The sequence below is a fragment of the Pan paniscus genome, chromosome 13, assembly GCF_029289425.2.
Source record: "Pan paniscus chromosome 13, NHGRI_mPanPan1-v2.0_pri, whole genome shotgun sequence".
NCBI lineage: Eukaryota > Metazoa > Chordata > Mammalia > Primates > Hominidae > Pan > Pan paniscus.
The window spans coordinates 105,650,349-105,666,853 of NC_073262.2; the positions used below are offsets into that span (position 1 = coordinate 105,650,349).

Genomic DNA, 16,505 nt, shown 5'->3' on the forward strand with positions numbered 1-16,505 from the left:
ACCACACTGACTTGAAAAACTCACTGAAAGCACTATACTTGTGATTACGGCTTTATTGTAATGAATACACATAGGACAAGGTGTGGAAGGGTCTGGAGGCAGAGCTTCCACGCCCTCTCCCCATGGAGTCAGGTGTATTGCCCTTCCTGAACATCAGCGTGTTCACTAATCAGGAAGCTCTTCAAGTTTTGGGTGTCCAGAGTTTTATTGGAGTCTTACTACATAATTGATTATGTGGTTGAGCTCAATTTCCCTCTCCCTAGAAGTATAAGTGGTGGTGAGGCTGAAAGTTCCAGCCCTCTAATTAATGCTTGTTCTTTCTTTTTTTTGAAATGGAGTATTGCTCTGTCGACAGGCTGTGCAGTGGCACGATCTTGGCTCACTATAACCTCCACCTCCTAGGTTCAAGCAATTCTCCTGCCTCAGCCTCCCAAGTAGCTGGGACTACAGGCACGCGCCACCATGCTTGGCTAATTTTTGTATTTTTGGTAGAGACAGGGTTTCACCATGTTGGCCAGTATGATCTCGATCTCTTGACCTCATGATCCACCTGCCTCGGACTCCCAAAGTGCTGGGATTATAGGTGTGAGCCACTGCCCCTTGGCCAATGCTTGGTCTTTCTGATAGGAGCAGCCTTCTATTCAAACTAAGGGCTTACCTTGAGTCACTTCATTTGCATAGACTCAGGTGTAATCCATAGGGCTTATTATGAATAACAAAAGACATTCTGAATATCACTCAGAAAATCTCAAGGGTTTTTGAAGCTATGTGCCAGAAAACTGGGACAAAGACCAGATATATATTCTTTATTATACAATAGGCATGTGAGTTGAAACTTATTTTCATTCCTGGCCTTACAGTAGGACCTTAGAAAACATCTTAGAGGAGGTGAAGTGTTTAGATTTTTAGAAACTAGATTTAAAAATCATAAAATGGAAAAATTCAAATTTATGGAAAAGTACTACTGAAAGTACAAATCTTTCATTTTTCCACCCACCACCACTCCCCACTTCCATACCATTTCCCAGGCCCACTTTTTAGATAAAGTTTTTTCTATATCTTAAGCTATCTTGAAGGCCTAATAGTTGTTCAGTAAGAGAGATTGCCTGGGGTAAAATGCAAGAAAAATGGAGAGAGGCATCTAGCCACAAAAGGAGTGCCAGTTTAAGATAAGTGTTGTCTGGGTGCCGTGGCTCACATCTGTAGTCCCAGCACTTTGGGAGGTTGAGGCAGGCAGATTACTTGAGCCTAGGAGTTTGAGACCAGCCTGGGCAACATGGCAAAACCCCGTTTCTACAAATAATTAAAAATGGTGGTGTGCACCTGTAGTCCCAGTTACTTGGGAGGCGGAGGTGGGAGGATCGATTTGGCCCAGAGAGTTGAGGCTGTAGTGTGCTGTGATCGTGCCACTGCACTCCAGCCTGGGTGACAGAGTGAAACCCTGTCTCAAAAAAAAAAAAAATGTGTTGAGGGGAGAAGGGAGGAATGGATGGTGGTTGATGATGAGAAAGAGTATCTGGAGACTTAAATCTTCAAGGAGGAAAAGTGTTTGCATTTTGGGGATAGAGGTAGGCAATCAGAAGTAGTAAAGGAGAATTGAGTCTAGAGAATCAAATAGGGGCCAGATCATGAGGTACCATGCATGCGATACAAATGGACTTTGACTTTTTTGTTGTTGTTATGGAAAATAAGAGTGCTACTGAAAAATTTTCTGTGTAGAGTGTCTTAATCATCAAGTTTGTGTTTCAAAGTCACTTTAGTGGCTGGTGGAGAGGGTTGAGACTGAAGGCAAGGAGCCCAGTTAAGAGATAATTGTGATAATCCAGAGATGTGGCTAGAGCTTTGGACCAAGATACTGAACTCAAGTAAGGATGTGAGTGTACTAAAAAAAAGACTAGTACTTCGTTATTTATAAATCCAGTTTCAGATGTCTTCCTCATTAGAATATTATTCATGTTAGGTTTATAAAGTTTAGGGAGTATTAACTCTTGACCTTTTCTCAAAATAAAATTATTTATTACTACTTTTTACCAATAAAATAATATTCTTATGATTTGTGCTTAGAAGTACTTCTGTTTTAATAATTTATAGCTTGCTTTAAATCATGGAGCTAAGAATTTTATAGAGTTAGGATTTGAGCCTTTAAATGTTTGGAATATTAGAATGAAGACTTCTAAAGTTTCTAAGGTGCAGTTGTTATCATCCGTACATTACCAGTGTCTCCTTTCTTGGGACACTGTTTCCAAAAACATTATGTAGACTTATATTGCCACTATGTTTAAAGTAACATGAAGAACGCCAAGAGCATTGCTGTATTTGTGATATAGTTTGTTTACTTAATACTGTGTTTCATGTTTTTGTCAAAAAACTGAAACATGAATTTAATTTTTCTAATAGAAAACATTCAGATTTGTAAGTATATGCTACGTACAAGATATTTTATGAAATTAGTCAAATCACCTTGAAGATAAGAGACATATGGCTAATCCTCATATAAAGTAAACTGACCTTAGAGAATTCATAATGTAAAGCAGAGATGGCTTTTACTAGAATATAAAGCCTTTGAACTTCAACCTAGGCTGCTTCCTGTAGTAGACACAGACAACCATTGGTTTACAGTAGACATTCAAGAGCCAAACAGAGGAATGGAACAGATTTGTGGAATTTGGGAAACTGCAACAAAAGAAGCATAGAATTTTGAACAGTAAAGTCCTAGAGGTGGGAAAATGCTTCCAAGTCCTTAAATGCTCATAACATTAGGAACATGGCCAAAAATTTCAACTTTATCTATAAGGCATGTTCAACCAAGCCCCAATTTTATAATTAAAAAAAATCTTTCTGAGGAGCTAATTTTTGTCCTCTTTAGTCATTTTTTAGAAGCTGATTTTTTTGACTAATTATTTATTAAAACCAATGTGCATATAGAGAATGGGATGACCAAGGACAAGGAAATACTCTTTTAAATAAGTGGGATAAAATACTGGAAAATTGAATGTTTTCTTTCTTGTTGACATATGTTTTTGGAAAAGTGAGGAGGAATAGCTTTGCTTAATTTTGAAAATTGGTTATATCTGAATCTTTGTATATTATTTTTAGATTACCTCTTTTTAGCCCTTTAGCAGGAAAAAAATATGTATATATGTATGTTAATGAGATATTTTCTGGTACTACCTATAAATAAGAGAATGAAAGAATCCAAAGCTACAAGTGAAATGGTGCCCCAACTAAAATGAAATATTTGTAACTGGGTTATAGAATTTGGCATTCCTTATAATATGCTTTGTGGCTTTTTTCTGTGTAATTTAATTACAATCAGGTGTTCATTTTATAAAACACTTTCTTAATTTATGTTGTAGGATGGTTCAGAAAGAAGCTAACTGTATTCTACATGTGACTACTTATGTGCTTCAGATTTTTCTGCATATAGTTAATTAAACAGCCTTTTACTCAGTGTAAAAATACTAGCAATACTTCATATTAAGCATAAGCTGAAGAAGAGGTAACTATAAAGTATAATTGTCATTTAATCATAGGCATGCTTTAGGGAGCTCCATTCAGATTTGGGCATTTTTCTTAAAGGGATAGGAAATTAGTATACAGTGGCTTATGAAAAGATTCTGAAGCTTTAGTGATAGCATGTTTAAAATATATTACATTTTTATAGATCTTTCGATATTTCACAGCTGAAAATGCATATTAACCTTCTGGTTTGAGACCCCTGTAAAATACGGCAGTTGATACTCAAATTTTATAGGTTGGGCACAATGGCTCAAGCCTATAATCCCAGCCCTTTGGGAGGCCAAGGTGGGAGGATAGCTTAAGGCCAGGAATTAGAGACCAGCCTGGACAATATAGCAAGACCCTATCTCTTAAAAAAAATTGCAGATTACAGAACTAGAAACTTTTTTTTTTTTTAAGGAACAACAGTAGATATTTATTTATTTATTTATTTATTTGAGACGGAGTCTCACTCTGTTGCCCAGGCTGGAGTGCAGTGGCCCGATCTTGGCTCACTGCAACCTCTGCCTCCCGGGTTCACGCCATTCTCCTGCCTCAACCTCTCGAGTAGCCAGGACTACAGGCACCCGCCACCACGCTCGGCTAATTTTTTTTGTATTTTTAGTAGAGACGGGGTTTCACTGTGTTAGCCAAGATGGTCTCCATCTCCTGACCTCAGGTGATCCATCCGCCTCGGCCTCCCAAAGTACTGGGATTACAGGCATGAGCCACCGCACCCAGCCAAGAACAACAGTAGATATTTACTGTTCACAGTTCTGGAAGCTGGGAAGTCTAAGATTAAGACACCAGCAGATTTGGTGTCTGGTGAGGGCCTGTCTTCTGTTTCTTGCTGTGTCCTTACACAGCAGAGGGATGAACACTGTGTCCTCACACAGAGGAAGGGGCAGGGCAACTCCCTTCACTCTGTTTATAAAGACAGTAATCCCATCCATGAGGGCAGAGCCTTCATGACTTAATCACTTCCTAAATGCCTCACCTCTTCATACTATTGCATTGGGAGTTAGTTTACAACATATGAAATTTGGGGGAATACCAGCATTCAGACCACAGCAGTTCACATCGAAAGCTCTACCATTCCTTAAAAAGTAGACATATAGGTCGGATGCGGTGGCTTCTGCCTGTAATGCCAGCACTTTGGGAGGCCGAGGCGGGCAGATCATCTGAGGTCGGGATTTCGAGACCTGCCTGACCAACATGGAGAAACCCCGTCTCTACTAAAAATACAAAATTAGTGGGCGTGGTGGCAAGGCTGACCAACATGGAGAAAACCCGTCTCTACTAAAAATACAAAATTAGCGGGTGTGGTGGCACATGCCTGTAATCCCAGCTACTCAGAAGACTGAGGCAGCAGAATCGCTTGAATGCGGGAGGCCAAGGTTGCAGTGAGCTGAGATTGCGCCATTGCACCTCCAGCCTGGGCAACAGGAGCGAAACTCCATCTCAAAAAAAAAAAAAAAAAAAACACATACAAGTAGACATGTAGTTGCCTGTAGAAGTATTGGCAACCACCTGTCATGTACTGGCAACCTACATGAGAATGGGTATTTTTTCATTCATGTTTAAAATTTTATTTTGTATCTGTTTTATTAAAATATTAACAGAATATTAAATATTGATAGAACATACTACTTGTATGATTACTTCCATTTTTTAGATGAACTCTAAGATGTTGGCCCCTTCAGTTGTGTTTCTACTGTCCTTCTCCTTAGGTCAATGTCTTCAGGTCTTCCACAAGTCTTTTGGACTTGCCAGGATATTTCCTATCTCTCATTTCCCTGGAAATATTAACCTCTCTCTGCAGGTCCCTCTGCTGTAATGCCTTCTGTGGCAGCACAGGAATTGTCTACCCATTCAGGTTAGGAGCAATTTTTAAGTATGGTGTAAAAATCTCTTTGAACACTCTATAATGGTGAGAGAAGTTGCAGTCACAATTTTCTATTTCTTTCTATTTTTTTTTTTTTTTTGAGAGATGGTCTTTCTGTCTCAACCAGGCTGAAGTGCAGTGGCATGATCATAGCTCACTGCAACCTCGAACTCTTGGGCTCAAGTGAGCCTCCTGCCTTAGCCTCCAAGTAGCTGGGACCACAGACATATACCACTATACCTGGTTAATTTTTTTTTTTCCAGTGGAGATGAAGTCTTGCTATGTTGCCCAGCCAATTTTCTATTTCTTAGCTGATTTGGCATAGGTTTCAACCAGGTATAGACCTCAGGCCAGAAACAGGTTTATAAGAAATACTGCATTTTTTTCATTATCTGTGACTCAACATGCCTTGATTCTAAGCCCACATCTTTCAGGCTGGTAAGATATCCATGCTTTGAGCTGGGCACGGTGGCTCACTTTGGAGGGCCAAGGTGGGTGGATCACGAGGTCAGGAGATTGAGACCATCCTGGCCAACATGGTGAAACCCCGTCTCTACGAAAAATACAAAAATTAGGTGGGTGTGGTGGCACGTGCCGGTAATCCCAGCTACTCGGGAGCCTGAGGCATGAGAATCCCTTGAATCTAGGAGGCGGAGGTTGCAGTGAGCCGAGATCGCGCCACTGCACTCCAGCCTGGCGACACAGCGAAACTCCATCTCAAAAAAAAAAAAAAAAAAAAAGATATCCGTGCTTTGTTATGCTTTGGATTTTCTGCCATCCCCAGAGATGATAGGGTTTTATTTAAGCCACTGATTTTTGATGGGGAGGGAGGGAGGTATTCTCTGGTTTTGGTTGTGTGACCACAGGAGTGACCTTCCATACATCTCTTGTGCTCATCTGTGTAGCCCACTTAAAACCATCTACTCTCGGAACACAGATTTATTATTTCATGAGGTTGGGTACTTCAGCATCCATAGGGAACTTCAAAGGTTAAATGATCAGCTCTATGTTACAGAGGTGAGATTTAGTACCCATGTCTTTAGACGTTGAATCCAGGTATGGGTTTTTATTATGAAAGAAACACCAGAGGAACCACTCATGTCTGATGTTGGCATTTGCCCTTAAAGAACCATATAGTCTTACATAGAAACCATTTGTCACAAAATGTTGATATATTACTTTTTAAAGTCTTCTGTTGATGCCCATGCTCAGAGCTCTACATTTCCTTTTTTTTTTTTTTTTTTTTAATACCCTTTTATCTCTCTTCTTTCCTTTTGCTGGTTATCTTTTCTCCCTCTTCCGATCACATGGATTGGGGAGTCTATACTAAAACAATGATGTTTAGTAAAGCAGTTGACAAATTTTTTTTTTTTGAGACAGAGTCTCACTCTGTCACCCAGGCTGGAGTACAGTGGCACAATCTCGGCTCACTGCAACCTCTGCCTCCCGGGTTCAAGCGATTCTTCTGCCTCAGCCTCCTGAGTAGCTGGGACGAATTTATAAATGTGGGAAATGTGATAACCTATAGGATAATTACACTTTATTTGGTAAAATGATACAATGAAACCAGCTAATTTTTTGTATTTTTAGTAGAGATGGGGTTTCACCATGTTGACCAGGCTGGTCTCGAGCTCCTAACCTCGTGATCCACCCACCTCGGCCTCCAGAAGTGCTGGGATTACAGGCGTGAGCCACTGCACCTGGCCAACAGTTGACATATTAAACTAGTTATGTAGATACTTCATTTTTACTTTACAGTTATTGTTTCTTTTAGAAATGGTATGCACACTGCTATACACAGTATTTAGTATACATAGTATTTTTAAGTGGAACATAATTTATTCTAAATATTTTCATTAAAAATAGTACAATTGAAGATATCAAATAGTCTGTCTCTCTCTTTAGTAAGCCTCTTCTGAAATAAGAAAAACCACTCTGCTCTAATAATCTTCTAGTTACTAATCTAGTTACTTCTAGTTACTAATCTAGTTACTAATCATCATGTGCTACATCTGTGTTGCAGACGAGAAGGCACAGAGTATCTGGAATGAATAAAAGAGCTTCTTTAGGATTTGGGCTGAAAATGAAGTTCATTTAAATGCCAGAGATTTTCTTCTTGTATTTCAACAGGCTTCTTATTTTTTTCCCTTTCTGTTGTAGGGTAGATGATATGCCTCCAGGAATATCTCTGCTTCCTGATAATATTCTGCAGGTTCTGAGGATCAAGCTTCTACAATGTGTTCAGAAAATGGCAGATGGGTTAGAGGAACAACAGCAAGCCTTGTCAATTTTGCTTGTCAAGTTCTTCATTATTCTTTGCAGGTATCTAGTAGAAAAAATAAGCTAGTTTTCACTCATAGGTGGGAGTTGAACAATGAGAACACATGGAGATGAGGAGGGGAACATCACACACTGGGCCTATTGGTGGGTAGGGTGCTAGGAGAGGGATAACATTAGGAGAAATACCTAATGTAGATGATGGGTTGAAGGATGCAGCAAACCACCATGGCATGTGTATACCTATGTAACAAACCTGCACATTCTGCATACATATCCCAGAACTTTAATAAATTAAGTAAATAAAAAAGAAGAAAAGAAAAAATAAGCTAATTATCTGTTTTAATATAATTGTTACATTACCAAAATAATAATTAATTTTATTTATTATTAGTGATGTTTGTAGTTGATATGGAGCTTTAAAGAGTAAGTGCACTTTTTGGAATAGGCTTGTGGTTTGTTAGTATGTTGGAAATCCTTTTAGTTACTATACCTAGTTATAGCAACATTAGCCAACATTTAAAAAAATTATATTAAAGTCAATGACAGTTTTTCTTCAGCAAGAAATTACTGTACCAGTATTTTTCATATGGTTCTCACCTGTAAATGTATATGCATTTTTATTACTCTGTGTTATTATCTGTGAAAATAAATCATTCAGATATTTCATTTTATTATTTTATCAAATAAAGTATAATTATCCTGTAGGTTATCATATTTCCCACATTTATAAATTAGGTCTGTGGTGCTTACATTTTGGTATGCATGAATAACAACAAGGAAACTTAGTAGAATATAGAGCTTGAGCCTTGCTTATGGAAATTCTGTTTCAAAAGGGCTCAAAATCTGGATTTTTCAGGCATTCCACATTCATCTACATATAAGAATTCAAGAACCATTAGTTTAGGGGCACTGCATATAAGAATGCAAGAACCATTGGTTTAGGGGCATCTGCATATAAGAATTCAAGAACCATTGGTTTATTGGTTCATATTCCTCTTGAAACCTATCTTCATTTCGGAAGCTACATTCTATATCTTTAAATCTATTTTCTTTTTGGAAGCCACTTTCTAAAACGTACATTATTTGTTTTATAAATATTTTATAATTAATTAGTGGATGAATAGGGACTTAATTTACCTCTTAGTCACCTTTGGCTTAATTTCTCATTGCCTTTGCAGGAATTATGGAATGATTGATCAATAATTGCTAAAACATTTCACCCCTAATTTATGCTCTCCCAGAGCCTTAGACATGTTTTTATTTGTGTGTTTTTCCTCATCCTTAAAATTTGGAAAAATAATACAAGAATTATAAGGGTTGAAGGATGCAGCCGGGTACAGTTGCTCACACCTGTAATCCCAGCACTTTGGGAGGCCGAGGAGGTGGATCGCTTGAGGTCAGGAGTTTGAGACCAGCTTGGCCAACATGGTGAAACCCTGTCTCTCCAAAAAAATGTAAAAATTAGCCAGGCATGGTGGCGGGTGCCTGAAATCCCAGCTACTCAGGAGGCTGAGAGGCAGGAAAATTGCTTGAACCTGGGAGGCGGAGGTTTCAGTGTGCCGAGATCATGCCATTGCACTTCAGCCTGGGTGACGGAGCGAGACTCTTCTCAAAAAAAAAAAAAAGGTTAAAGGGAAAGGGTTTATTCAGGTAGTAAGACATAAGTTGATCTCTGATAATTTGCTATATTTTCTTGCTAGCTACCTACTACAATTTTGCTGAAATCAAAAATCCTACAGATATTTGTTTTCAATTCATTATGTTTAGATTTTGGTAATAGAGGGAAGCACTGAAATGCTCAACAAATTTTTTGGTTGAAAAAAAATTTTTTGGGTAGTAGATAGTTTCTTATAATAAATTTAATGTTCAATAGCTACCAGTCACAGAACATGTTTCTATTTCCAGAGACCTCACTTTACTTTTTTAAAGCTCCATTTAAAAACTTTAATAAACTTTATGTTTTAGAGCTGTTTTTATATAAATCTAGAATTCCCACATACTCCTTTCCCATACCCCTCAGTTTCCTCTATTACTAATATCTTACATTAGTATGATACATTTATTACAGCTGATGAACCAGTATTTATACATTATTAACTAAGGTCCATGTGCACATTAGGGTTCACTATTTGTGTTGTATAGTTTCATGGGTTTTGACTAATTTATGTTGTCATATATAAATTTGACATAATCATCATTATAGGATCATATAGAATAGTTTTCCTACACTAAAAATGGCCTGTGCTCCACCTATTCATTCCTTACACACCCACACACACACACCCCATACCCCTGCCCGCCCCAACCTCTGTCAACCACTGATTTTTTTTTTTTTTAATCATAAGCATACCAAATGTTACAGGTTTCATTGTCACCACTGCAATATATGTACTGTGATGGAAGCATAGCCTGTGTCTCAATTTAGCCACATTAAGTTTTTTGGACACCATGATCAGCAGTACCCATTCTCATCTAGAATGAGGCTTAACCACTGATATTTTAATGGTGTCTTTAGTTTTGCTTTCACCAGAGTGTCATAATTAGAATCATACAGAATGTAGCCTTTTCAGACTGGCTTCCTTCACTTAGCAATATGCATTTAAGGGTCCTCCATGACTTTTCTTGTTTGTTTGTTTGTTTGTTAGACAAGGTCTTACTCTGTCACCCATGCTGGAGTGCAGCTGCTTGATAAGGGCTCGTTGCATCCTTGACCTCCTGGGCTCAATTTATGTTTCCACCTTAGCCTCTGAGTAGCTGAGACTACAGGTACATGCCACCATGCCCAGTTATTTATTCATTTATTTATTTGTATTTTTGTAGAGAAGGGGTTTTGCCATGTTGCTCAAGCTGGTCTCAAACTCCAGGGCTCAAGTGATCCTTCCGCCTTGACCTCCCAAGGTGCTGGGACTATAGGCATGAACCACCGCACCTGGTCCTCCTCCATGTGTTTGTAGCTTGATAGCCCATTTCTTTTTGTCACAGAATAATACTCTACTTATGGACATACCACAGTTTGTTTATTCATTCCCCTGTTGCAGGACATCTTGGTTACTTCCAGTTTTTGGAAGTTATGAATAAAGCTGCTACAAACATCTGTGTGCAGATTTTGCATACACATAAGTTTTCAACTCATTTAGGTAAATGCTGAAGAGTATAATTGCTGTATCATACGGTAAGCTTATGTTTAGCTTTGTCAGTGCAAAATTGTCTGCCAAAATGGCTATACCATTTTGCATTCCCACCAACAATGAATGAGAGTTCCTGTTGCTCTTCATGGTTTCCAATACTGGATTATACTATTGTTTTATATTTTAGCCATTTTAATAGGTGTTTGTAGTATCTTATTGTTTTAATTTGCAATTCCCTAATGACAAAAGATGTTCACCATCTTTTCATATGGCTATATACCATTTGTATCTTCTTTGGTGAAGTGTCTATTTAGATCTTTTGCTCATTTTTAAAAATCGAATTGTTTTCTTATTAAGTTTTAAGACATCTTTGACTGTTTTGAGATGTAATTCCTTTATCAGGTATCTGGGATTTTTTTGTCGTCGTTGTTGTTGTTGTTTTGAGACAGGGTTTTACTCTGTTGCCCAGGTGCAGTGAGTTCTGTTGCCTGAGGTGCGGTGGCATGATCACAGCTCACTGCAGCCTCAAGTTATCCTCCTTCTTTAGTCCCCCCCACCCCAAGTAAGTGGGACCACAGGTACATGCCACCATGCTTGGCTGATTTTTTTTAATTTTTTGTAGAGATGAGGTCTCACTATATTGCCCAGGCTGGTCTCTAACTCCTGGGCTCAAGCGATCCTCCCACCTCACCCTCCCAAAATATTGGGATTACAGGCATGAGCCACTGTGTCTGGCAGGTATCTGGTCTGCAAATATTTTTTGATAGTCTGCGACTTGCCTTTTTATTCTTTTACTAGTGTTTTGTAAAACAGAAGCTTTTAATTTTAATGAAGTTTGACTTAACTTTTTTCTTTCATGGATTATGCTTTTTTAAAAAAATTGAGACAGAGTCTTGCTCCATCTGTACACTCCAGGCTGGAGTGTACTGACATGATCATGGCTCACTACAGCCTCAACCTCCCTGGCTCAGGTGATCCTCCCACCTCAGCCTCCTGAGTAGCTGGGAGGCACACCACTATGCCTGGCCAATTGTTTTAAAAAAATTATTGTCCTGCTGGCGGAGTGCAGTGGCTCACGCCTGTAATCCCAGCACTTTGGGAGGCCGAGGCGAGTGGATCACTTGAGGTCAGGAGTTCTGGACCAGCCTGGCCAACATGGTGAAACCCCGTCTCTACTAAAAATACAAAAATTAGCTGGGAATGGTGCCACATGCTTGTAATCCCAGCTACTTGGGAGGCTGAGGTGGAAGAATCGCTTTAACCCAGGAGGCGGAGGTTGCAGTGAGCTGAGATCATGCCACTGCACTCTAGCCTGGGTGACAGAGCAAGACTCAGTCTCAAAAAAAAAAAAAATTTTTTTTTTTTAAATTATTGTCTTGCTACGTTGCCCAGGCTAAGTCTCGAATTCCTGGATTCATGCAGTCCTCCTGCCTCTGCCTCTCAAAGTGTTGGGATTACAGACAGGCATGAGCCACTACACCCAACCTCTTTTTCTTTTTCTTTTGCTCAAATTGTGGGTCTGTTTCTTTTGTGTATTGTTTCTTTTGATTTTCAAACTTGTGTCGCGTTCTCATGTGAGTTGTTATTTTTGAGTAAGTGTTGGTTATTGTTTTTGAAAAATCATAGAGATACTTTTAGGATAATATTGTCTTTCTTCTCAGTTAATATACATTTGTTTCTGGAAAAGTAGGATCCCTCTAATACAGTGAATGATTGAGCTGACTTGGACTTAGTCTCTGTGACTACTAATCTATTTTCATTTCACCTTTACTTCTTGAGTGTTGTCTTTTGGGATCTTAAACCACAGCCTTAGAGACAGTTATTTTCGGGCTCTGAATTCTAGTTTTTGTCCCTTTTCAGCATTGTGAGACTGTCAGATGCAATCAGCAGCTTCTCATTGTTTCATCTACCTCTGTCAGGACTGGTAGAAGTCATGAGTGCAAAAATGGATCTAAATGCAGGTCTCATCTCTTTCTGTGTTTCCTTGTTCTGTATCTTGGATCTGTAATTTTTCACTTCCTTATTAATTTTCTCATGCCTTTAAACATATTTTTAAAAAAAATTTTGTCCATGTTTTCTAGTTGTTCTCAGGGAGAGGACTGATCTTAGTCCACTATTATTGGAAGCAGAATTCTTGCAGAGGCTTCCAATTTTGCCTCTGCCTGTACCCTGTTTTCTCCAAGTTGTCATGCCAGTCTGACTTCTTACATTAAGAAGTCTTTTGGTTGGGTGGGTGTGGTGGTTGATACCTGTAATCCCAGACCTTTGGGAGGCTGAGGCAGGAGGATTGCTTGAGCCCAGGAGTTCAAGACCAGCCTGGGCAACAAAGTGAGACCCTCATCTCAACAAAAAATGTAAAAAGGTAGCCAGGCCTAGTGGCACATACCTGTAGTCCCAGCTTCTCAGGAAGCTGGGGTGGGAGGATTGCATGAGCCCAAGAGTTTGATGCTGCAGTGCACTGTGATTGCACCACTGCACTCTAGTCTGGGCAACCGAGCAAGATCCCATCTCTTAAAAAAAAAACCAGAAGAAGTCTGTTAATTCTGTTAATTTTTCTAAAATTAGCATTTACTGGATTTTAAGATATATGTTTTACAAGATCACAATGTCTCATAACAAAATTAATGAACGTTGCTCTTTTATTATGTCAAGGGAAAGATTTTAGGTATAGTAAATATTGTCTTGTTTTACCTCAGTCTTATAAAAAGGGAATAAAAATGAGGGACCATATTTTAGTTAAACACTAAGCACTTATGAACCCACTGCTTTAAACAAAATATGATACTGTGCCGTCTTAGAGTAAGTAAAGATGCTGTTAGCCCTTTTTCAAGGACTTTTAATGTAGTTGAGGAAATATGACATCCTTAAAAGGAAACCATAATTCAAAAAGGAAAGTGAAAATGATTATAGTGCACATGTTATAATGAAAACAGTATGTACAAAAAAGAAAACTAAGAATCTGCATAGGGACAAAAATCTGTAAGGAAATAATGTAGATGTACGTAGTTGCTTATTTTTAGATTGCAAGATATTGGTGTTTATTTTTTCTCTTCTGTTTCTACTTTGTGATATTTTCCAATTTTCAATAATAAATAGATGCTAATCAGCATATACTTTTTAAACATTATCTGTTTATAGTAGCTAAATGCTGCTTGAGTTATAGTTCACAGTTGGTGGGAAAGCAGTTATATAACCATATTGATTTTATGTTTTAATAAATGTCATTTGCATTTTGTTTGCCAGCATGTGTTCTCATAATTCAAGCTGAATTCATGAACATATGTTTTGTTCACCATTCTTATGTAAAAAATTAAAGTCTCTTTTTCTCACAGAAATCTATCAAATGTGGAAGAAATTGGGACTTGCTCGTACATTAATTATGTCATCACCATGACAACACTCTATATTCAGCAAGTAGGTGTGAACTAATCTTTTTTGTCACTTTACTGAGAGCAACTAGGTTTTACTTTTTGTTTGTTTGTTTGTTTGTTTGTTTTGAGATGGAGTTTTGCTCTTGTTGCCCAGGCTGGAGTGCAATGGCCCGATCTTGGCTTACCACAACCTCTGCCTCCCAGGTTCAAGTGATTCTCCTGCCTCAGCCTCCCAAGTAGCTGGATATTACAGGCATGTGCCACCACGCCCGGCTAACTTTTGTATTTTTAGTAGAGACGGGGTTTCTCCATGTTGGTCAGGCTGGTCTCAAACTCCTGACCTCAGGTGGTCTGCCCGCCTCGGCCTCCCAAAGTGCTGGGGTTACAGGCATGAGCCACCATTGTCTGGCCTACTATTTTTTGTATTATAGTTAGTATAGTTAAATATTTTCAGATGAGGTAATAATTGAGAAGAGACTTAAACTTATTGTTGGGTAATGCATATTTCAGAAATCCTGTACATATTGCCTAAATATAGACAAGTAGTTATTATATATACTGTTATTTAATTTAAAAATTTAAGTGTTTTGCCTGTAATCCCAGCACTTTGGGAGGCCGAGGCGGGCGGATCACGAGGTCAGGAGATCGAGACCATCCTGGCTAACACGGTGAAACCCCGTCTCTACTAAAAATACAAAAAATTAGCCGGGCGTGGTAGCGGGCGCCTGTAGTCCCAGCTACTCGGGAGGCTGAGGCAGGAGAATGGCGTGAACCCGGGAGGCAGAGCTTGCAGTGAGCCGAGATCGCGCCACTGCACTCCAGCCTGGGTGACAGAGCGAGACTCCGTCTCAAAAAAAAAAAAAAAAAAAATTTAAGTGTTTTATAAATGGCTTTTAAAATGATACAATTTGTTATTATTATGTATTATTTATTTATCACATATCCTTCTTACTGAAAACATATTACTTTTTCAAAAGGTGTTTGGCTATTTATTTTAAAGCTATCGTAGGACATATTTAAAATCTTAGTGGCTGTATCCAGTCCGTATGATTAAATGACTCTTAGTCTCAAAGGGAAAGTTTGGCTTGTTTGAATACAAATGACTTATTGTTAGATGATAAGTAAGGCATGTCTTTAATTTATGTTTAACTTTGTTCTCAGTTAAAAAGCAAAAAAAAAGAGAAGGAAATGGCAGATCAGACATGTATTGAAGAATTTGTGATCCACGCATTGGCATTTTGTGAAAGCTTATATGATCCATATCGGAATTGGAGACATAGAATTTCAGGGTATGTCTTATAAATAATAACGTTCATTTAAAACCTGAATGTCATAATATATTTGATTCTTCAAAGCAGGTCTTCTCTATGAAAGCAATTGGAAAGAAGTATATAAGACCCACAGATTTAACTCTGAGCTAGAGAAATATGTTGGAGGGAATGAATTAGTGATAAATTCTGCTTCTGAATAATTACATATGCCCTGAACTTGTATTTTGCAATGCAATTTTGAATACTAATAATCTGATAAGAAATGTTAAAGGCATAGTAGCATCAAATACAGTATACATATTTTTCAAGAAAAGTTATTTTTTAAAAAACATACTTTATAATTCGAAAATGCTTTCTAGCAGTATTTTGTCCATTTTTTTTCTTTTTTCTTTTTCTTTTCTTTTTTTTTTTTTTTTTTGTTTTTTTGAGACAGAGTCTTGCTCTGTTGCCAGGCTGGAGTGCAGTGGCACAGTGGCATGATTTCAGCTTACTGCAACCTTCGCCTCCCAGGTTCGAGCAGTACTCCTGCCTTAGCCTACCGAGTAGCTGGGATTACAGGAGTGCACCACTGCGCCCAGCTAATTTTTATATTTTTAGTAGAGACGGGATTTCACCATGTTGACCAGGATGGTCTCGATCTCCTGATCTCATGATCTGCCTGCCTCGGCCTCCCAAAGTTCTGGGAGCCACCGTGTCCGGCCTTTGTCCATTTATTTTTAATTGTAGAGCTTCTGTCATCAGGATCCCATAAGGAAAACATAAACGAGACTAAATATTTTTATTTTTAGACACGAGATCTCACTATGTTGCCCAGACTGGTCTTGAATTCCTAGGCTCAAGTAATCCTCCCGCCTTAGCCTCCCAAATACTGGGATTATAGACATGAACCACTGCACCCAGCCTCCTCACACTTGATATTTTAAAAGAGAGGATCTAATACAAGGAAATTGATAAATATTAGAGAATTGACAAAGCAAAGGTGGGACACTGACTTTAGGAAACAGCTACTTTCCCTGGGGTTATGGGAACAAAGGGAAGAGAATGGAGTTATCAGAATCTAGACTTTTGGTGA

At 38.5% G+C, this 16,505-nt stretch overlaps 1 protein-coding gene and 1 non-coding gene across 3 annotated transcripts in view; one reads left to right on the forward strand and one right to left on the reverse strand.

Annotated features, from left to right (window-relative positions):
- The window catches only part of NBEAL1 (neurobeachin like 1), a 208,991-nt gene that overhangs the window by 27,449 nt on the left and 165,037 nt on the right, over positions 1 to 16,505 (forward strand). For both annotated transcript variants that reach the window (XM_057301476.2, XM_034954834.3), the window contains exons 4-6: positions 7,544 to 7,705; positions 14,124 to 14,205; positions 15,324 to 15,451. In XM_057301476.2, the coding sequence (XP_057157459.1) occupies positions 7,544 to 7,705; positions 14,124 to 14,205; positions 15,324 to 15,451 (372 nt within the window). The remainder of the gene's footprint in view (positions 1 to 7,543; positions 7,706 to 14,123; positions 14,206 to 15,323; positions 15,452 to 16,505) is intronic.
- LOC112439171 (small nucleolar RNA SNORA1) lies at positions 10,015 to 10,148 on the reverse strand. Its single transcript, XR_003027470.1, has one exon. It is a non-coding gene; the product is annotated as a small nucleolar RNA SNORA1 (small nucleolar RNA).